A 23,119-nucleotide genomic window follows, 5' to 3' on the forward strand; every position below is an offset into this window, starting at 1 on the left:
ACCTGTAAGTCGAGGACTACTGTATGGGATATTTAGGGTGGGGTAGCACCTCTGGTGTAGGGGTATTTATTTATTTATTGGATTTGTATGCCGCCCCTCTCCGTAGACTCGGGGCGGCTAACAACAGTAATATAAACAGTATATAACAATCCAGTATTAAAACAGTTGAAAACCCTTATTATAAAACCAAACATGCATACAGACATACCATGCATAAATTGTAAAGGCCTAGGGGGAAAGAGTATCTCAGTTCCCCCATGCCTGGCGGCAGAGGTGGGTTTTAAGAAGCTTACGAAAGGCAAGGAGGGTGGGGACAATTCTAATTTCTGGGGCGAGTTGGTTCCAGAGGGCCGGGGCCACCACAGAGAAGGCTCTTCCCCTGGGTCCCGCCAAGCGACATTGTTTAGTTGACGACATTGTATGTTGTGTACTTTTAGGGCAGCTCATTTTAGAGCAGCTCATTCACCTTTGGTCCCCACCTGTCACTCAGTCTCACCTGTGGCTCCCAGTAGCTGTAGCATGTGCAATGGCCACATCTCGGGTAACAACGTCAACAGGCTGGTCAAACCAGGTTGAGAGTAGCCGATGGGTCATTGACCTCCGGTGATATAGGGACTTATCCATCCCATGCATGTAAAGACAGATTTCAGCGGACTGAGCGGATGAAATCTACTAAAAGAGGACAATGGTCATGAAGGCGGTCTCTGCAAGCGATGTGGTACACTAAGAGCATGGCAAGAAACGAAAGATGTCCTGGTCAACCACTACGAGAAGGGAAACTCTTAACTGTAGACCTCCACAGCCTTGTGGCTAAATCCATCATTGGAAAGGCTTCAGGAGTAAGCCTTGAGGCAAAATCTGCAGCCGGAGTCCCGACTGTGACTTTGTGACTGGTACAGCCACGTTTTGATAATTCCTGCAATGTAGCTGGAACCAGTCGTATTGGCTTTCCCATTCCATTGGATTATATCAGAGACTGCTGCTTGGGTAACAGTCTATCCGCCATACTAAACTACCCAGGCCTTGTGCTCTGGAGAGTACAGAGCATGATACCATAGTCTTTCAAAACTAAGGGATGCTACTTCCCATTGAAAATCCCAAAGCACATTCCTTTTTAGCAAATCGTGATTAAAGCCTGTTTTGTTTAAATTCGACCAATGCTTTTATCTCTGGATTTCTGACTCTTGCCCAGAGGTCTCCAAATGTGGCAACTTTAAGACTTGTGGACTTCAACTCCCAGAATTCTCCAGCCAGCATTTTTAAATTGCTTTGGGTAGCTATGCTGGCTGGAGAATTCTGGGAGTTGAAGTCCACAAATTGTAAAGTTGCCAAGTTTGGGGACCCCTGCTCTTGCCTATCTTTATGCCTTTAAAAGATTTCTTATTGCAAATTTTTTTTAATGTACTGTAGATAGGCTGAAGTGTTTTCACAAATTTTCTGATTTCAGTAGTGGAACCCTTGAGCATCATAAAATGCATAAATGTATATTAAGCAAAGCTAACACATTGAATTGGCTAATCTTTTTGCATCTTTTACAGAACTCTGGATACCTTACATTAATTTTTATAGTTCCTTTTGAAAACCACCTCTTTTTTTTCTTTCACAGCTTCTTTCAGGATGGCCTGAAAGCAGTTGAAAGCCTCAAACCCTCAATAGAAAAGCTCTCGACAGATCTTCACACTGTAAGTAGTGAAATATTCATCATATTTTGGGATTGTTCTCCATTTCTGAATTGGACTTTCTGAATGAACTCGAATATTCATAAAACACAAAATTGTCAATTTGAAAACAAACCAGTCGAAGGAACAAAAACAGAGGACGTGTTTATTTAAAGTTTAGAAACAAAAAAGTAAATAATTTACAGGGGTCTATATATTGGTGAGGGGGAAAACAGATTTTAAATTTCTGAATTGAAAAGGTTTTTTAAAAAGGGAGAAATAGAATGTCTACATTTTTTAAAAGTTGTCTCTTTTCTTGGTCTCCATATCATATATATTTTCTTCCTTTCATATATCTTCTCTATTTTTACATATTATCTTTATATATATTACTTCATGTCTATTCTCTTCCATATGTTTTGTGTATTGGATGAATGAATGAATGGAATGAATGAATGAATAAATAAATAAATAAAATGAAGTGAAACAGCAACTGATATGTGATGGTATTCTGACTGGGTGGCTTTCCTGTAAATCATGCAAATTAGTATTATTGGATGGCCGTGGTGATACAGTGAGGGGTAGATGAATTGAAGCCAAGTGCACTTTTCCTTATAGTACCCTATCTGTGAATGCAGATCACATGGGGATCGCCTTGTTCATGAGATTACCTTGCAGGACCTCAATAGCAGCCTTACAAATGGTACAGCTCTTTCCTGAGAGAAACATATCTGTTCCTCTTTAAGACAACAGCTCTGAAGCTTTTGAGCACAAGGGACTCGTTCCATGGAGGGAAGTGTTTCCGCAAACCAGAGAGGGGAGGGATTTCACGTGCTGCCTACATTCCGCAAATGCGGCTTCGCTTGTTTGCTCGGACCGATTTCTGGCATGCTGTGGCCCGGGGGCCAGTTCACGGCCTGGAAGTTGGGGACCCCTGCTCTAAGCCAGTGTTTTCTCAACCTCAGCAACTTTTAGATGCATGCTGGCTGAGGAATTCTGAGAGTTGAAGTTCACACGTCTTGCAGTTGATAAGACTGAGAAAGCCTGTTCTAAATTATTCTAATCCAAACAACTGAAGATATGCTTATTTGTTCAGTCATTGATGTGGTAAATGCTGCCTCTGGAATATATTACCTTCTAGATATTTTTAAAAATTAATCTTGTTGTACAGAGTTTGGGTTTTTTTAAATTGCCTTTTAAGTTTGGTGATTTCAATTGTTTCTATTAATTTAATTACCAATGAGTGTGTTTTCTGTTCTTCCATACATAGAAACATAGAAACATAGAAGACTGACGGCAGAAAAAGACCTCATGGTCCATCTAGTCTGCCTTTATACTATTTCCTGTATTTTATCTTACAATGGATATATGTTTATCCCAGGCACGTTTAAATTCAGTTACTGTGGATTTACCAACTACGTCTGCTGGAAGTTTGTTCCAAGGATCTACTACTCTTTCAGTAAAATAATATTTTCTCATGTTGCGTTTGATCTTTCCCCAACTAACTTCAGATTGTGTCCCCTTGTTCTTGTGTTCACTTTCGTATTAAAAACATTGCATTGTTGCAGATGAATGTAAAAATACAGAAGACTATGGCCTGGAAAGACAAAATGTTTTGGGAAAATTCCAAACCTTTCAATGATGTTGCTGACATATTTCTAGGTCATAAATGTCTAGGGATGAGATTAGTAATGGTTTACCGGAGGTTAGCGATGTTGATGTGCTGAAGCATAGTCTGTTCTCCGTACTGAAGGAGTGGGTCCAGCAGTCACATGGGTTGCTCCTGTCCAATCCGTTGGAACTGAGCCTAGTATTAAAAAAGACTGCTGGATCCGCCCCTTCCCCAGAATTCGCTCAGTTCGCATATCCTGCGGTTGTATTGTGAATGCTCGTTCAACATTCTAACACCTTCCCTTCGATCTTTCCTTCAAAAAGTAGTAAGATTTATTGTCTTTATTTAATTACTTGCACTAATTGCGCCAGCCGTTTAAAAGAAAAAAAGAAAAAAACGCGGCTTGGCTTTATTTCCTTGGGAGAAGTTGCGGTTTCGTTTTCCCCCGGCGGTTTTGCCGGTTACGATTCCTGCGGCCGCTTGTGGATTCTTCTAATCCCTTGGCCTGGAGGTCCTAGTGCAAGTATTTATCCATTGAAATATTGATTATTTATTGTATATAAATATTTAAGGGCTTATAAAATACCTCCTGCGGAGTGAGACGCCTTCTAGTCTCCTGGACTTAGTCGATCGCTTTTCCCTTAAGAAATTCTCAGCAGCGATCTTTTCGGCGCGAAGGCCTTCGCGCCCTTTTTTAAAAATCTAGGCCTCTCGTGTTGGCCTTCTGCCAGCCGCGTAGGCCTCAGTCCACCGCGTGGATCCGGGAGCGGGCCTTGGGGGTCCCAGGCTAAATTCTCCACCGGCTAAGCCTCCAACCAGAGTGCCTTGGTTTACTTAATTACAAAGTTTAGGGAGGCTGGCCCCGCTGGATTTGGGGGCACGAACTCTGGGTTTGCCCAGATTGTCCTCACGTTTCAGCAGCTTCGAGGCCTCGAAGCAGGATCCATTCCTCTTGGGAAGTCCTTGAAATCTTCTCCTTATAATTCAGTTATTGGCTCAGCCTTGTCTTCTGTTAATTGTCAGACTATGGCTACTTTTCCCAAGAGAGGCACAACTAAAGGTCCCAAAGAGGTTAGGCCTACTGGTAATTCTACTGAAGTTCCCCAGGCCTCTTCCTCCTCTTCCTCAGGCACCCATTCCTTAGCCAAGCCCACCAGGGCTGAGAAGAGAAGGGACCCAGCCCTACAAAAAATACATGATAAATCAGCCAAACTTTTTAAGGTGCAGGCCCAAGTGCATATCAATCCTACCCCCCCGGAGGCCTCTAACCTGCCTCTTTCTGGGGTTCCTGTGCTATCCCTGGATGAGCCAAACCTAAATCCACCCCAACCTAACCTATGGGGTTTAGGTCCAGAGGAGCCAGATATTACCGAGGATTCCTCCCAGCCAGAACCTGCTCAGGCCCTCAGGGATCCTCCGGCTTTTCCGGCTGATATTTCTTCCTTGCCGGAGTTTCAGTCTATCTTGACTATTCTGACTAACACCATTGACGCTAAACTCTCATCTTTCAATGTGCCTTCTCTGTCTCATCCCCCACCACGCTCCTCCCGTCCCGTGAGTTCTTCTCCTTCCTACAGAGCCCCAGCCATGGAGGTCTCTGACTCCTCTCAGGAAGAGGATGAGGATGGGGACGCAGAAGAGGATGATGACCCATTTCAGCGTCTGTCGGAATATGAGGAATCTCAGATTAAGATTCCAGCCCCAGCTGCCTTCTTTCCTTCGCAGCTTTTCAAATCTCTCCTGTTTAAAGCTAGAGTATCCACGGGGCTAGCCGGGCAAGAAAAACAGGCTACTTCTTCCTCAGACCCTCCGGAGGAAAATCTTCCTTATTTCATGGAAGAACAGGAAGACAATGAGGTAATACCTATGCCCAAGTTGTTTAAGGATGCTTTGCTTAAACAGTGGGACCACCCAACCGTTGGCCTTACTCCCACTCCCAAGGACAAGAAACTCTACAAGCTCTTCTCCTCCTATGAGGAACTCCTAACATGTCCCAAGCCAGATGAACCAGTGAAGACACTCCACTCGACTTCTGCCATACCGGGCGAAGCAAAGGAGGTCCTCCGGCCAGAGGACAAACGACTTGAGCAAATGCTCAAAAGGAGTCTCCTTGCAGACTCATGGGCCATTAAGAGTGCTGCAGCGGCATCCTTCTTTTCCAGAGCTGTGCTCTTGTGGCTTCGTCAGCTCCAACCACACCTGCCGCCAGATGACTTACGGGGTCAACAGGATTTCAACAATATCTTCGCAGCTCCCCGATATGTAGCAGATGCTTCCCTCCAATCTTCCAGATTTGCAGCCAGGTCAGTAGCAGCCTCCACAACGGCCAGAAGACTTCTACGGCTCCGCCCTTGGCAGGCGGGAGTAAGACAGAAGTGGCAGTTAGCCATGGGTCCGCTGAAAAGTAACCTCCTCTTCGGAGACCTTCTGGACCCTCTCCTTACGGAGACCACAGACAAGAAAAAGGTCTTCGGACCTACCACCAAGAAGGCCCCTAAACCGCAGCCCTTTCGGCGCACAGGGCGTCAACAGGATCAGGGCTTCGCATTTCAAAGGAATCCAGGTCAGTATTTCCCTCGGTTTCGATCCCAATCTAGAACCACCAGGGGCAGAGGTTCCCATTATCAGAGAGGATCCTCTTCTACCAGGGCTTCCAAAAGAGCCAGATGGTAAGTTTTCCTCCTTTCCCATAGGCGGTCGCCTAGCCTGGTTCTCTTCCGACTGGCACCGTTCTTGTAAGGACCCCTGGGTCATTGACACTGTGGAAAGGGGCCTAAGGTTGGAGTTCATTTCACCTCCCCCTAACCGTTTTATTTCTTGTCCTTCTCCCAGTTCCACTCCATCTCGTATCCGAATGGAGGAGGCTATTTCTCATTGTTGACTATTAGAGCTTTCAACCGGTCCCCTCTCTCCAGAGAGGTTTAGGCTTCTATTCCATCCTCTTCATGGTCCCTAAGACCTCTGGAGGCTGGAGAGCCACCTTAGATCTAAAGATTTTGAACCGGTTCATAAAATATAGGAAATTCAAAATGCATTCCTTATCTTCCATTTTAGCAGCTCTACATCAGGGAGACTTTATGGGGTCTCTGGATCTCACGGAGGCCTACCTCCATATTCCCATTGCCAAGGTCCATAGGAATTTTCTGCGCTTTGCCCTTCAGGGCAGGCTTTTTCAGTATAGGGCTATGCCATTTGGGCTCTCCTCAGCTCCCAGAGTCTTCACTAAACTCTTGGGATCCTTGGCAGCTCATATCCGGGCCTCTCCCATTCATATTTTATGTTATTTAGATGACATTTTAATTCATGGAAATTCCAGATCTGGTGGGGCTGCAGACCTCTGTTTTACCATGTCGGTTCTACAGAATCATGGTTCTCCATAAATCTTAAAAAGAGCCACCTTGATCCATCCACTTCCATTCTGCATCTGGGATCTATCATTAATTCCGAGATATCCCAGGTTTTCCTCTCCACTGAGAGAAAACGCAGCTTTTTGGATCTCATTGCTCGCATCCTGCCCCAGCAATCTACCTCCATTGCCACCCTATCTTCCCTTTTGGGTAAAATGGTGTCATGTATTGGTATTGTTCCCTGGGTCCGTCTTCACGCCAGGGAACTACAGTGGCTCCCATTACCCTTCCAGAGATCGGGCCACAGCAACTCGAATCGTCGCATCACCATCCCACCGACGGTTCGCAGATCCCTCAAGTGGTGGACTTCTCCAGCCCTAGACAAGGGATCTCCCTCCCGGTGCCCCGACCAGTTTGTAGTCACCACAGATGCCAGCCTCTCGGGCTGGGGAGCCCACGCCCAGGGTCTTTTAGCTCAGGGCACATGGGCACCGGAGGAGGCTTCCAGGCCCATCAATTGGCTAGAATTAAGAGCCGTGTCTCTAGCTCTAAAACAATTCCACTCTCACATCTCCAACCAACATGTGCTGATTCTCACCGACAATATAGGCACCAAAGGCCATATTTGCAGACAGGGAGGCACAAGATCCAAGGCCCTCATGAGGGAGGCCCGAAGTTAGGCCTTTGGGCAGAGAAAACTCTCCAGTCGCTTCTAGCCGACCACATCTCGGGGAGCCTCAATGTCCAAGCGGACTGGCTCTCGCGAGTGACCTTAGATCCAGGCGAGTGGAATCTCCATCAGTCACTGTTCCACCAGATCTGCCTCAGGTTCGGCCATCCAGTGTTGGATCTATTTGCGACCAAAGCCAATGCCCAGCTCCCTCGCTTCATCTCCAGGTTCCCGTCTCCGGGAGCAGAGGCTATCAATGCTCTCAGGAGCCCTTGGCCTCCAGGTCTATTGTATGCCTTCCCTCCAATTCCAATTCTGCCAGACGTGATCAACAAAATCCTCCTGGAGAAGGCCCGAGTAATTCTGATTGCCCCTCACTGGCCTCGCAGGCCCTGGTTCGCGGACCTCCAACAACTGTCCGTCCAGGACCCCTGGCGACTCCCCGTTTCGGAGGATATGTTGCGACAGGGGGCCTCCTTCCACCCGGACCCAGAGTGGTTCCACCTCACCGCCTGGCTATTATCCGGAGGGACTTAGACCTGCGAGGGTATGACCCGGACACAGTGGAAATCATCCTGAAGTCTAGAAGAGGGTCTACCAACCGGATCTACGACCATACTTGGTCCAAATTCCATCAGTGGTGCTCGCAGGAGGGTTTTTCAGCACCATCCGCCGACACCTGGCCGCCACTTCTTCCGTCTTGGCGGGGCCTCGCAGGCAGCCCCTCCGCTCTTTTCCAGAAATCCAAGAATTTCTAAGAGGAGTGGCCATCCTCAGGCCTTCTAAAATCCACAGATATCCTACCTGGGACTTGCCACGGGTTCTCCACTCTCTTACTCAGGCACCTTACGAACCCCTGAATTCTGCGTCCCTCAGGTACCTATCCTTTAAGGTAGCATTCCTGGTGGCGATTACATCCGCCCGACGCATATCTGAGTTGGCAGCCTTTTCTATCACACAGGACCTTTGCCAGGTTTCACCAGGATAAAGTGGTTCTGCGACTGGACCCCACCTTTCTACCAAAGGTTAGTTCCATGTTTCACAGATCTCAGGATATCATATTACCTTCCTTCTGCCTCCAACGAGAGCATCCCCTGGCAACTAGATGGCACACTCTGGATCTCACTAGAGCGCTAAAGGTTTATATCCAACGCACAAGATCCATCCGGAGATCTGAAGCACTCTTCATAGCCTACCATCCCAGATCCTTGGGATCCAGAGTGTCTCCTACAGTAATAGGTCGTTGGATCAGAGGGACCATCTCTAAGGCCTACGAGACAGCTCCCCTTTCCATTCCAAGGAATATTACAGCGCATTCCACCAGAAGTGCTGCCACATCTGCCGCTTGGGCGACTCAGGCTCCGTTGGAAGAAGTCTGCAAAGCAGCCACTTGGGCCTCGCCAAATTTCTTCATAAGGCACTACAAAATCGATTCGTACGCATCAGCGGACGCTGCCTTCGGCAGAAGAGTACTCCAATCCGTTATCTCTCACGATAGCAAGGTACTCCCACCCTAGGGACCTATCTCTTGGGTATGTCCCATGTGACTGCTGGACCCACTCCTTCAGTACGGAGAATAGGCGTTGATTGCTTACCTGAACGCCTCTTCTCGTACGGTGAGTGGGTACAGCAGTCACTTCCCTCCCTATGTGTGGTCTTCTTTACCTTCTATTCTATTTTCTTATAACACATGAGAGTTGAACATTAAAGAGCTTCACTACTGAGCCTAGTCTATGGATTCGCGAATTCTGGGGAAGGGGCGGATCCAGCAGTCTTTTTTAATACTAGGCTCAGTTCCAACGGATTGGACAGGAGCAACCCATGTGACTGCTGTACCCACTCACCGTACGAGAAGAGGCGTTCAGGTAAGCAATCAACGCCTATTTTCTTATAGCTGAGCTTCTAGAAGTTGTTGTAATCTAATCATGCTAAAAGGACCTACATCTTTTATAATAGCACCTTTCTAATCCAAATAGAATGTATTGGTTACTGAGGAGATGAAATATTAATACATCCGGACCCGCCTTCTATCGCACGAATCCCAGCGACTGATAAGGTCCCACAGAGTTGGCCTTCTCTTGGTCCCGTCGACCAAACAATGTTGTTTGGCGGGCCCCAGGGGAAGAGCCTTCTCTGTGGCGGCCCCGGTCCTCTGGAATCAGCTCCCCCCAGAGATTAGAACGGCCCCCCACCCTCCTTGTCTTTCGCAAACTTCTTAAGACCCACCTTTGTCTCCAGGCATGGGGGAGTTAAGTTATTCTTTCCCCCTAGGCCATTACAAGTTATGCGTGGTATGTTTGTGTGTATGTTTGGTTTTTTTATAATAAGGGTTTTTAGTTGTTTTATCAAATTGGATTGTTATATGTTGTTTTACCATTGTTGTTAGCCGCCCTGAGTCTGCGGAGAGGGGCGGCATACAAATCCAATTAATAATAATAATAATAATAATAATAATAATAATAATAATAATAATCACAACAATATTAGGGATAAGGCATAGTTTTGAGTCAGAGTTTTGTCCTGCTGTAACCCCTCAGCATATGCTTCTGTGCTCCTCCTTATTAGCCGTATTTTTTAAAATCAAACTTTGATAAGAAAGAAACTGGTTGTGGTAACTGTTTATGTGCCATCAAGTTGGTATCAACTCTTAATGATCAGATAAATACATTTTTTTCTAGGACAATATAATAGTTAAAATTAAGGTTGATCAGGATTTCTGCTGACAGGAAAAGGGAGATGGAATTGCCTCCCCAGACTGAAAAAGTGCCAAGTCCAACACTATTTTTCACAATGTCTAACAAGATTCTTTGAGGAAGCCTACAGTCCAGACATGAGAATATCAGAATCCTGGCCCCATTGTGTATCTTAGCAACAGATGCTGAGAACTATGCTGATTCTGCTAGTGAAGCCTTCACAGTAACTACTGATGCGAGTATGTTTCTGGTCTCTGAGTTCTGTTCTCTAAAGGCAAGAAGCATTTTCCCTACACCCGTACAAAATGTGCACTGACAATTTTATTTTGTATTGTTATGTCTCCACTCCAGATAAAGCAAGTGCAGGATGAAGAAAGAAAGCAATTAATTCAACTTAGGGATATTTTAAAATCTGCCCTTCAGGTTGATCAGAAGGAGGTGAGCATATAAACCGATACAATGTGCTGTTCAGGCTTCAATGGATCAATTTACTGATTTATTGATTGTATGAAATTAATATACTTTGCATTAGATTTAATGTGATTTGTTCAGATTTCTTAGAACATTTCTGCATGGCTGATTCCTTTCGTGCCCAAAGATTTTCGGACTTATTTTTAACTGGGCCACTGTTATACAGAATTGCAGGATTTTAAAAGTTATTTCTGGGAAAGTTCAGTACATTGTTCTGTAGGAATTGTTAATGGTTTTTGGAATAGCTCCCAGAGTTCATGCAAACAAACAAACACAAACAAACAAACAAACAAACACAAAAGGGTTCCACTGAAAGTGTCAAATCTCCCTGCCTTTTTCTGCAAAGATGCCACTGTATTCTTAGACTTATATGTCTTTATATATAATCCTTAACTCCCAGATTCTTCCCAGAACTATAATTTTTATATATGTGAAAGCACAGGGAAATTATTAAGTATATGGTAAGTAATCACATCATTTGTTTAATGAAATTAGAAATTCTAATACATGTAATTTTTGTTCTGTCCTCACCCACTTTATACCCATCCTCAATAATTTGGGGAAATTCAGATCCTGGCATTTCCACTCAGAAGTTACCATATTTTTCAGACTATAAGACACACCAGAATATAAAATACACCTTAGTTTTTGGGGAGGAAAATAAGAAAAAAAGCTGATGGGGGGGAAGCATGGCCTCTCTGAATACCCTCAAACAGCTGTTCCCAGAGGTGAACTTTAGCAACAGGTTCGTTGGTTGGGAGTTCTGTGCCTTGCCTTTTCAGCCTGTGAAATCTTAATTTCAGAGGCTTTTTTCCAGCCTGTAAAACTTCCATTTTTAGAGGCATTTTTCCAGCCCGTGAAACTTCTGTGTCAAAAGCTTTTTTCCAGCCTGTGAAACCTCCATTTCAGAGGGCTTTCCCCCCCTAGCCCCTGAACCCTCCGTTGTAGCCTTGCCCAGCCTTTCAAACAGACATTTTGGAGGTTGAAAGAAAAGCCTCTGAAAGAGAGGTTTCACAGGCTATTTTCAGCTTCTGAAATCTCCGTTTGAGATGCTAGGTGGGGCTACATTTGATGCATAAGGCACACACAAATTTTTACCCTCTTTTAGGGGGGGGGAAGTCTGTCTTATGCTCCAAAAAATACGGTAAGTCACATCAGCCTGAAAAAGACTGCACATTGTACCTTAACTATTAGATATATATCCTACTTTAGTGTTCATGTAATGTCCATGTAGTGTTGCAGAGGGGTAGACCCTCTGCAACCTTCACCACGACCATCTGTAGACAAGTTCCCCTCTCTGTGTCAAAGTTTTCAACCTATTGCTCTATTGAAAATAAATACTGTGTCTAGCTTGAGGCAAGATTACTGAATCAGAGGGGGAAAATAGTGGGAATATTAGAATTATAAATGCATAAAAATTTCATAGACACTCTAGCTGAGCACAAGCTTGTTTGGATTACTTTATTGGATTATAGTTTTAATTGGAAGACTCCCCAATTGTAAGTTTGGATTACTTCATTGGATTATAGTTTTAGTTGGAAGACTCCCCTAAAGGCTTCTGGTGTTTTCAGATTGGGATGAATCACCTGGACTTTATGAGTAGGAAACAACATATTCAGATGTTCGTACATTATTATCTGCTGCTTCTGAGTGCTAATCATCATGTGTCCATCCATGTATCCTTAAACATAATGTAAAGATTTTAGTACAGGTAGTCCTTGACTTACAACTCAATTGGGATCAAATTGTTATTATAAATAAGTTGTGCCTGATGTTACAACTTTTACCACGTTTTTTAAGAAAATCACTGCAGTTGTTAAGTGAATCTGGCTTTCCTCGCTTGCTGAAAGATGGTGAGTGCATGTCCTCAGGACATGGCAACCATCCTAAATACATGCTGGTTGCCTAAGTGTCAAAATTTTGATCAGGTGATTGTGGGGATGCTGCAACAATTATAAGTGTGTGTTAAGTCAGTTTTTCCACTGCTGTTGTAACTTTGAAACATTAGTAAACAAATGGTTGTAAGTTGAGGACTACCTGTTCAGAGGTATCTGTTTAGTGGTAGTTTGGGATACACAACTTTGAAACCTTAGCAAGTAATGAAAAGTATGCTTTCAAAGCTGTATATATACATATATATACACTGTCCTGTTATGTAGTCTTCTGTTATGCTCTGTGCTACATGTGGTTTTTTTGCATTGCAACTGATCTACTTTTTTTCCTAAAATGCATTTGCCTTTTGTGACCGAAGTCTAGGAGAGTAAGTCCTTTAAATATTTTTTTTATAAAAAATACTCTGCATGATTGTTAAGAAACTTGTATTTTTTCTTAAGTGACCAGCATGTCAATAATTTCTTCTGTTTTGCATTTTGTGAGATCATACATTTAGTTATTTAACATAGATCAGTTGGACACAGGTCAAAGGTTTATACAGGCTACCAGTAATAGTCTCAGTTCTTTTATATACCAGCACTTTTGTAGCCAAAATAACATAAATCATATTCATATTAGCAGAATTACAGAAATACTACCCAAAAACTAAAAACCATTGAATGAGGACTGAGTCTACATAATAGCATGGAATATTGACGTTTGCCAGTAACTGGAAGGCCAGAATTGGAGGCTACACAAAATTATTAATTAGTTAATTATTCAATTAATTAGTCAATCAATTAATTGATTAATTAATTAGTCAAATAATAATAAAAATAATAATAATTTATTAGATTTGTATGCCGCCCCTCTCCAAAGACTCGGGGCAGCTCACAACAATAATAAAACAATATTACAATGAAACAAATCTAATATTAAAAACATCTAAAACCCCATCATTTAAAACCATGCAGCACACGCATACCAAAATATAAAGTATAAAAGCCTGGGAGAGGTGTCTCAATTCCCCCATGCCTGGCAATACAGGTGGGTCTTAAGTAATTTGCGAAACACAGGGAGGGTGGGGGCAGTTCTAATCTCTGGGGGGAGTTGATTCCAGAGTGCCGGGGCCAACTCTGTAGGACCAAACCGGTTGCTGGGATTCATGCGGCAGAACGCGGTCCCGGAGATATTCTGGTCCGATGCCATGAAGGGCTTTATAAGTCATAACCAACACTTTGAATTGTGACCGGAAACTGATCGGCAACCAATGCAGACTGCATAGTGTTGGTGTAACATGGGCATATCTGGGGAAGCCCATGATTGCTCTCCCAGCTGCATTCTGCGCGATCTGAAGTTTCTGAACACTCTTCAAAGGTAGCCCCATGTAGAGAGCATTACAGTAGTCAAGCCTCGAGGTGATGAGGGCATGAATGACTGTGAACAGTGAGTCCCAGTCCACATAGGCCTGCAACTGGGGCACCAAGCGAACTTGGGCAAACGCCCCCCTCACCACAGCTGAAAGATGTTTCCCTAATGTAAGCTGTGGATCGAGGAGGACGCCCAAGTTGCGGACCCTCTCTGAGGGGGTCAGTAATTCCCTCCCCCCCCCAGGGTGATGAATGGACAGATAGAATTGTCCTTGGGAGGCAAAACCCACAGCCACTCCGTCTTATCAAGGTTGAGTTTGAGTCTGTTGACACCCATCCAGACCCCAACAGCCTCCAGGCACTGGCACATCACTTCCACTGCTTCGTTACTCACCATGTGTAACATCACTACTCCATGATGCAGTGGTTCCAGGTGCTGGTGGTCACCTTGAAAGCTCTTCAAAATAGAACAGAATAGAAAATAATTCTTTATTCACCAATTGTAATTGGACACACGAGGAATTTGTCTCTGGCACATAAGTTGTCAGTGTTCATATAAGCATCAAGAGATAATTCATAATCATAATATAAAATGCAATCATCATAAATCATAAGATACAAGAGATACATAAGATTTAGCCGTAGGATACTAAATAAGCAATCAACATAAATCACACGGTGCCGAAAGCACCTCGGGTGCTGAAAGCCCGCATACGCACGCTATTGAATGTGTGTTTGTCCACACCCATTATATATTTATTTATTTTATTTATTTTATTTATTTTATTTATTTTATTTATTTTATTTATTTTATTTATTTTATTTATTTTATTTATTTTATTTATTTTATTTATTTTATTTATTTTATTTATTTTATTTATTTTATTTATTTATTTATTAGATTTGTATGCCGCCCGTCTCCGTAGACTCAATAATTCAATCTGCCCCAAGCTCCACTCCCTGCACATGTGTGTGTGACCCTGCTGCACTGCCCCTGGGCATATGCACAGGACACTCCCCCGTTTCCTGACTTCCAGTAGGCCTGGTAGGCCCATTTTTCGCCCTCCCCAGGGTCCAGAGGAGTATGTTGCTCCCCAGAGGTTGAAAATGCCCTACCGAGCCTTTGTGCAAGCCTAAAATCAGCTAGCCGGCATGCACATGCGCACTGGAGTAGAGCTAGGGCAACGGCTCACATATCGACAGATTCAGCTCCGTGTGCCATTTGTGGGATGAGTGCCTTGGGTTCGCCATCATGGCATTTTTAATTTTTGTGCTGTTTTTATTGTTTTTATTCTGTTTTAATTCTGATCATCACCCAGAGTTAATAATTGAGATACAAATCGGATAACTAATTACCTTTCTAAATGGGAGTATCCTGCACTGAAGCCCACTTTTGGAAAATTATTTTATTTATCGAAATCCACGGGGTTGATTTTTGTTATTGGTGGAGTTTTCTTGTGTTTGGTGTTATATTATGTAGAGACATTTTCGTGTATAAAGATTAACAGAAGTGCTTGGCATTGTTTTTGCTGTGTATTATTTACTGCTTGAAATATTCAGACTAATGTTTGTATATAAAGGAAGAATCTCTTGTTTCTTGTGAGCAAAAGGTGGCTTACAATTTTATGAATCGCTAGTCTCTTTGCAAAATGTATTCAGTATGCTTGCAGCATAGCCTTTCCAGAGAATTAGTTGCTGAAATTATTTTGTTTAAGAAAATGAAAGTCAGCCAAACCAGTTCAATAGTTTAACCAATCTGAAGTGTTAAACATTCATTTAAAACTTGCTCTCTAAATGAGTCTGATGTAATACAAGTCTCATATAATTGAAAGAGGTTTTAGCATTGCAAATAAGATGGTTTTTCAAATTTGTGGGATTATCTCCCTGTAGCATTTACAGCCTAGGTGTATTTAGGTGATGAGGAAGTTTTTCTGGGACTTGAATTGTTCACGATATAACCTTAGTAAACATAGCAATTTATATTTCTTCAAATATGAATAATGATATTAGGAAAAATGATTCTGAAATAATTGGATAGCCTTGGGGCAAAATGGGCAGCAAACATGTTTATTAAATAATAAAAACAATTACCCAAGCCACAATAATCTCTAATCACTTCTCCTCTTGCAGGATTCTCAACTCCGTCAAAGTACAACGTACAGTTTACACCAACCTCAGGGAAATAAGGAACATGGCACTGAAAGAGATGGCAGCCTCTATAAGAAAAGTGATGGGTATGTACAATGATGCGGTAGTACTTCGAATTTAAAAATAAAAAATTGGGATTTCTCCAACAGCTCAAATTAATTTGCAATATAGATCATTCTGTCTCTTCTTCTTTTTTTTTAACAAAACAGGATCAGGAAGGTGTGGCAGAAGAGAAAGTGCATTGTTAAAAATGGCTTCCTAACAATTTCCCATGGTACAGTAAGTATTTGTTTACAGCTTTCTATGTATACAGATAGTTGCTTGTATAAAAAAGCCATATTAACCTGCAAATATTTTAGTACGTCTAGCATTTCCTAGAGCAGATGATTAGAGAATTCAGTACCATTGATACGGAATTTGCTCATGTTTTCCTACTATGCTTGATGAGGAATTCTAAAAAATAATTACATGCTTTGTATAGGTACAGAAGGGTGAAGTTTTAAATCTGTACAGATAAATAAAAATGTCTTTGATACTCTATGATTCTTGCATTTCCAAATCACTAGTTCATGCACATTGTACATGTCCAGCAACAAGGATTAAAGAGAAATCTGCTGAACAATCTTTCAAGCATGATTACGGGAAAGATAGAATATTATTGTTATAGTATCAGAAAGTCAGATTGAGGAAATGGAGATGCTTTATTTGATGAAGAGCAAGATCTAAATTTTAGATTCTGGTTCCTGTATTTTCAGAAAGGCAAGCAACTATATAGCATTTTGGGGGGGGGGGGTCCTCCAATTTCTGATTTCATAGCTGATAGACTTTTTCATGTGGGAGTTTGTATTTACTTACTGTACTTATCAATTGTTTTTTTTAAAATATGCTTACCGTATATACTCGAGTATAAGCTGAGTTTTTCAGCCCCAAAAATGGGCTGAAAAACCCTACCTCGGCTTATACTCGAGTCACCACAAGAGGGTGCCCCGCCAGCAAGCTAAAGGGGGAGGGCGGGACGGCATGAACTCTCTCCAGGCTTTAGAAGCCTCCAGCCAGAGAGAGAAGCAGATTTGTTAAAGAGATCCACTTGGTACGGCAGCAGGGGGAGGAGGAGGAGGAGGGCAGCTCTTTCCTTTCCTCCTCCTCCCCCGCAGCTGTGGGCTATTCTGGCTCTCCTCCTTTTCCTGCTGCTGTCCCAAGTGGATCTCTTTAGCACAACACATGGGGCAATAAAGGGAGACTGAGGAGAGAGCCAGCAAGCTAAAGGGGGGGGGGCGCGGGACGGGATGGCATGAACTCTCTCCAGGCTTTAGAAGCCTCCAGCCGGAGAGAGAAGCAGATTTGTTAAAGAGATCTACTTGGTACGGCAGCAGGGGAAGGAGGAGGGCAGCTCTTTCCTTTCCTCCTCCTCCCCCGCCGCTGTGGGCTATTCTGGCTCTCCTCCTCCTCCTCCTTTCCCTGCTGCCCTCCCAAGTGGATCTCTTTAGCAAATCTGCTTCCCTGCACAACACATGGGGCAATAAAGGGAGACGAGGAGGAGGGAGGATCAGGGGTGGGAGATACAGCCAACGAGCCAGCCAGCAAGCTAAAGGGGGGGGGGGACGGCATGAACTCTCTCCAGGCTTCTAAAAACTCAAGTTTAAAGACCCATGGGTTAGGGTTAAAAATGCAAGAGTCTTCAAACCTGGAAAGATTAAGGCTTGTGGACTTCAACTCCTACTCCTGAAGTAGCATGGCTGGTGCAGGAATTCTGGGAGTTGAAGACCACTAGTCTTAAAATTGTCAAGTTTAAAGAGCCCTGGGTTAGGGTTAGAAATGCAAGAGTCTTCAAACCTGGAAAGATTAAGGCTTGTGGACTTCAACTCCTACTCCTGAAGTAGCATGGCTGGTGCAGGAATTCTGGGAGTTGAAGTCCACTAGTCTTAAAACTGTCAAGTTTAAAGAGCCCTGGGTTAGGGTTAGAAATACAAGTCTTCAGACCTGGAAAGATTAGGGCTTGTGGACTTCAGCTCCTACTCCTGAAGTAGCATGGCTGGTGCAGGAATTCTGGGAGTTGAAGTCCACTAGTCTTAAAACTGTCAAGTTTAAAGAGCCCTGGGTTAGGGTTAGAAATGCAAGTCTTCAAACATGGAAAGATTAAGGCTTGTGGACTTCAACTCCCACTCCTAAGGTAGCATGGCTGGTGCAGGAATTCTGGGAGTTGAAGTCCACTAGTCTTAAAACTGTCAAGTTTAAAGACCCCTGGGTTAGGTTTAGAAATAGGTTTTAGCTTGGTTGCTGATTGAGCTACTTTTTTTACTTTTTAATTTATTGTTATTACCAGATTGCTTTTGTTTACCCTCTTTTAAATTTACAGAGCTAATTTACTGGTTTTCTTTAAAATAAATATTCTAAAACATTTAATCTACTGATGTCTCAATTAATGTAATTTTATTGGTTTCCATTTTTATAAATCACCAGTAGCCACTGCATTTTCTAACCTCGGCTTATACTCGGGTCAATAAGTTTTCCCCGTTTCTGTGGCAAAAACTGGTGCCTCGGCTTATACTCGGGTCGGCTTATACTCGAGTATATGTGGTAGTTCTTTCTGTACACCTGCTATAATGCTAATGAAACCATTCATGATCAGACGTCAAACTTGCTTAAAGATGGCTGCCAGGATTGCTGTCATGAACTGATAAGATCACATGGTGTCACACTTTATGACCAACTCTGGTCCCAATTACTGGTTGTTAACCAAGGACTTCCTGCACTGTAATGGAATAGCATTTCACTTGAGTGTCCCTTCTTTGTTTTGGAAATTAGAGAAAAAGTAAACCATTTTTATTTTCAAAATAGTTTTCTTGTCATTCATGTGTGTTATTAAGGTAGTTCGTTTTTGAAGGATCATGAACATATGGAAATTCGAAAATACACCACCCTTTTTTCATATTTGGCTCCTCCCTCGTCATCCTGTTTAGTGTGTAGCACAGCAGATTAGTTTGGCAAACTATAATTAAGGCGTAGTCACAGCAAGTACTAGTACCTGGCTGATCCCCCCAAAAGCTGAGGAGGCTTGGATCTAGCCGTTGAAAAAACTTCCCGGACGAAGCCAGCAGCCAACCACTTCTCTACTACAGTGATCCCCCGATTATCGCGAGGGTTCCGTTCCAAGACCCCTCGCGATAATCGATTTCTCGCGATGTAGCGGTGCGGAAGTAAAAACACCATCTGCGCATGCGCGCCCCTTTTTCCATGGCCGCGCATGCGCAGATGGTGTTCTTACTTCCGCACCTGGGAAGACCCAGCAGCTGAGGAGCCGCCTGCCTGCCCGCTTGTCCGCCGCTTTTCCGCTTGTCCGCCGCTCTGGGAATTGAAGACCCAGGGAAGGTTCCTTCGGCCGCCCACCAGCTGATCTGCTCGGCAGCACAGTAGCAGCGAGGAGCCGAAGATGGGGTTTCCCCGTTGCCCACGCAAAGGGGAAACCCCATCTTCAGCTCCTCGCTGCTGCCGCGCTGCCGAGCAGATCAGCTGGTGGGCGGCCGAAGGAACCTTCCCTGGGTGCCACCCGCCGCTCGAGAGCAAGAGGGGGAGAGATAGAGAAAGAGAGAGAAGGAAAGAAAGAGATGAGAGAGGGAGGAAGAGAGTGTGAGAGAGGAAGAAGCAAGATAGAGAAAGAATAAAGAGAAAGAAAGATGAGAAAGGAAGGGAGTGACGTCATCGGGTGGAAAAATCGCGATATAGCGTTTCGCAAAGATCGAGATCGCGAAACTCGGGGGATCACTGTATTGTCAAAAACATGGAATTTTTTAAAAATTAAAAGTAAGGTTTGGAAGAGAATTCCATAAATTGTTCAAATGGACAGAACAGCACTAAATAGGAAATTGGAAAGGCAACTCCAGGCAAAAGCAATAACACTGTACTTCTTTTCTATACCTATAAGCCGTTATTTGGAAGTTTATCTGAAGTGTGAACTACAGTTTTCTTCCAAACTGCTACAAAATTAGTTTCTATTATTTGTAGCATTCCTATATACATCTCATTAGAATGCAAATTCTTTTAAATGCAGTGGGTCCACCTCCCAGATAAAATGATATGGATTACAGCCCTGCACAGCTTCTGTGTAGTACATCCCTCCAGACCTTCCTGTCTTCTACCACCCTCGGGAGTCCATTTAACCTGTGACCTCCTGTTTCAGTGACTTCATCCAGACACCTCATTCTCGGTCGCCCCCTTCTTCTTTTGCCCTCAATCATCCCCAGCATTAGGCCCTTCTTCAGTGAGTCTTTCCTTTTCATCAGGTGGCCAAAGTATTTGAGTTTCATCTTCAGAAACTGGCCTTCTAAAGAGCAGCCAGGGTTGATCTCCTCTAGGGTTGACCAGTTTGATCGCCTTGCAGTCCACGGGCCTCACAGGAGTCTTCTCCAGCGCCATAATTCAAAGGCCTCAATTCTTTGGCGCTCAGCCTTTCTTATGGTCCAACTTTCACAGCCATACATTGCAATTGGGAAAACCATAGCCTTGACTATACAAACTTTTGTTGGCAGGGTGCTCTCTCTGCTTTTTAGTATACTGTTTAGATTTGCCATAGCATTCCTCCCCAGGAGCAAGTACTGTATCTTTTAATTTTGGCTGCAGTCCCGATTTGTGGGGATCTTGGAGCCCAGGAAAATAAAATATGTTACTATCTCAATTTCTTCCCCATCCATTTGCCAGGAATTGAGAGGGCCAGGTGTCATTTAGGTACCCTTTTAATTAGTAAAGTAATTGAAATAATTGAAATAATTATTATGTCCAAATGATAATTTCATAATAATATATTTAATTTTATATTTACAATTCATTTGAAATTCATTTGAAATACTAAAAACATCTATTCAATTTCCATTTTTCAATTCTGCTGCTGTTTTCTTTCTCCAATAACTACTTTCAGCTCCTTTTCGGATAGGTAATCCCATTGACTCGATCAACTTATACTTGACTTTATAATATAATTCCCAACTTTCTTTTATTCTGGGTTTTAGAACTTTTAAAGTCCTTTTTTTCACTGATATCTTGCAATGGTAATTTGTAGAAAGAAAAAAAATACAATTCTGAGTTCTTTTATTTTGTACTGGCTGATTCTACCCATGCAATAAGCTAGTCACTATGGCTTCTAAATAATGGTTTAGTGTGTATGCAAATGTGCAAAATTGTTATCTGAGGAATGCATGGTGCCCAAGGGGGGCGGCCAAAAATATGGGCTTTCTTTGGCATGTTAGGGTGATTAGAGGAGCAAAAAATGGGTGCCTTAAACCTAACTGATTTGAAACACTCATTTTATCTCTTCTAAACTGTTCTGCCGGGGTGTTCCAACCGCCCGTAATTACAGGGTGATTAGTCCAAACAGACACACACCACACGATAGAAGGAAAACAAAAAGTCTTTATCAACAGAAAAGCAGGAACAACTCCCTTTTTAAATGTCAAAGGGAGTTTCTGGTACACACAAGGAACAGGTGAAATGCAATCCAATTTCTCACCCAGTAACTGGGAAATTGAGTCCAATTCCAAAGTCCAGAAATTCCACACACAGTCTTGAACAGGGAAACAGCAAACCACGATCTTGACGAAACTATGAATCAGATAAACTTCCACGAGGCTAAACCAGCACGCTGCTCTTTTTATCTGTAGCACTAATTACAGCAGCCCCACCCAATCAAATGTGGCCTCACTTATCTCCTGTAATAATCCTTCAATTGTTCTCTCGTATGCATCACTCTAAGCATGCATGGGTCCGTCATAAGTTTTTGTTCAGAATCCAGGGATGATAAGGATGATTGATCTCCTCCTGGGCTGTCTGCCAAACTCCCCTCTTCCCTGTCACTCACGCTTCCTTCGTCAGAGGAGACTTTGTCAGCAGATTCTATCGGGAGCAAAACAAGCCTGTGGCATGTGGATGTTTCCCCCACATCCACCTCCACATTCCTTGGGGCAGGAGCTGGGCCATAGCTAACCACAACATAAACAATGTTGGTTATAGCTTTTGAACTCTTACATAATATGCAATAGCTATTGTGCCTTATTTAACAAATTTTATTTACAACAGATCATGCCTTAGTGAGCTGTAGCAAAAGAATCATTTAAAAAGAAGATTTGTGCTTTTAAGCATCTAGGTTACAACCAGGCCGTCTTTCCAAGCACTTGCAGCAATTATTCTACACACAAAGTGTGCCAAAGATAGTTTGCTGTGTGATAACTTGTATGTTTTGCTTTAATATCAGTACAGCTCAAATTTACTCATTTGCTCAAATGAATATATTTTGTGTTGAGAATTCCTCTGTTAACTATTGCTGCAGATGTTCTGAGATTTAGGCTTAGATCAAATTAAATCTTGGATTCTTCATGTTTAGATCATGAAAACCTATCTGGCACAGCATCATTACTTTCGGACTTTTTATATTGGGTTTGCAGTGATCCTGGTGCCTCCCATTGTTATGTTCTATGCAGGAGAAATTCCTTCTTTTTTCTTCATCCGATTTTGCATGAAATGTGTTGTTGCGTATGTTGTTGTTTTGGAGGAGCTGGGTTGGGAAGAAGGGAATAGGGCACAGCAGCATTTCTGCCATCCTAATCTTATTCCACCCATCCACTCTGTCCCTTTAAATCTGCCATCAAAAACATTTTCTAAGTAGGCACTTCCTCATCTGGAACAGCTTCTATTTTGAATTAATTAACCTGACACATTTGGGATAAAACTCACTTCAACATTCAGGCAAATTACTTTTACAAACAGGAAAGGACAGATGCTCATTATTAATGAGTTCTTACATCACGCAAAGCCATGATGTGATTTTATTAGATTTCAGCTTGAAGAGAGATGGCAGCTTCTCTCATTTTAAGGATTGCCATACTGGGAAGGATCAAGGATCCAGAGTGAGTGGGTATAAAATCTTTATTTTATGTTGAATGTGACTTTTCCTAGACCCCGAAAAGATCATCTGTATTTATTTTATCCAGTACATATCAAAGAAATGAAAAAAGAAGAAGAAGGAGAAAGCAGACTGGATAGGGAAGAGTTAGAGTTAGGTAGAGGCAAAAGAAAAGGAATATAGTGCTGGGGATAATGAAAAAGCATAAAAACTGGAGAGGGAAAAGGTTCTGGTACCCTGCTTTCCCGAAAATAAGACTTATACCGAAAATATTTTTATGTATTCTGCCGCAAGAATCCCAGCGTCCGGTTAGGTCCCACAGAGTTGGCCTTCTCCAGGTCCCATCAACTAGAAAATGTTGTTTGGTGGGTCCTAGGGGAAGAGCCTTC

General features: G+C 43.0%; 1 protein-coding gene across 3 annotated transcripts in view; it reads left to right on the top strand.

The window, feature by feature from the left end:
* The window catches only part of ASAP2 (ArfGAP with SH3 domain, ankyrin repeat and PH domain 2), a 131,499-nt gene that overhangs the window by 64,523 nt on the left and 43,857 nt on the right, over nucleotides 1-23,119 (top strand). For all 3 annotated transcript variants that reach the window (XM_070732959.1, XM_070732961.1, XM_070732960.1), the window contains exons 8-11: nucleotides 1,607-1,682; nucleotides 10,332-10,418; nucleotides 15,824-15,927; nucleotides 16,051-16,120. In XM_070732959.1, coding sequence (XP_070589060.1) covers nucleotides 1,607-1,682; nucleotides 10,332-10,418; nucleotides 15,824-15,927; nucleotides 16,051-16,120 — 337 coding nt within the window. The remainder of the gene's footprint in view (nucleotides 1-1,606; nucleotides 1,683-10,331; nucleotides 10,419-15,823; nucleotides 15,928-16,050; nucleotides 16,121-23,119) is intronic.

This window comes from Erythrolamprus reginae, chromosome 1, assembly GCF_031021105.1.
Source record: "Erythrolamprus reginae isolate rEryReg1 chromosome 1, rEryReg1.hap1, whole genome shotgun sequence".
Lineage (NCBI taxonomy): Eukaryota > Metazoa > Chordata > Lepidosauria > Squamata > Dipsadidae > Erythrolamprus > Erythrolamprus reginae.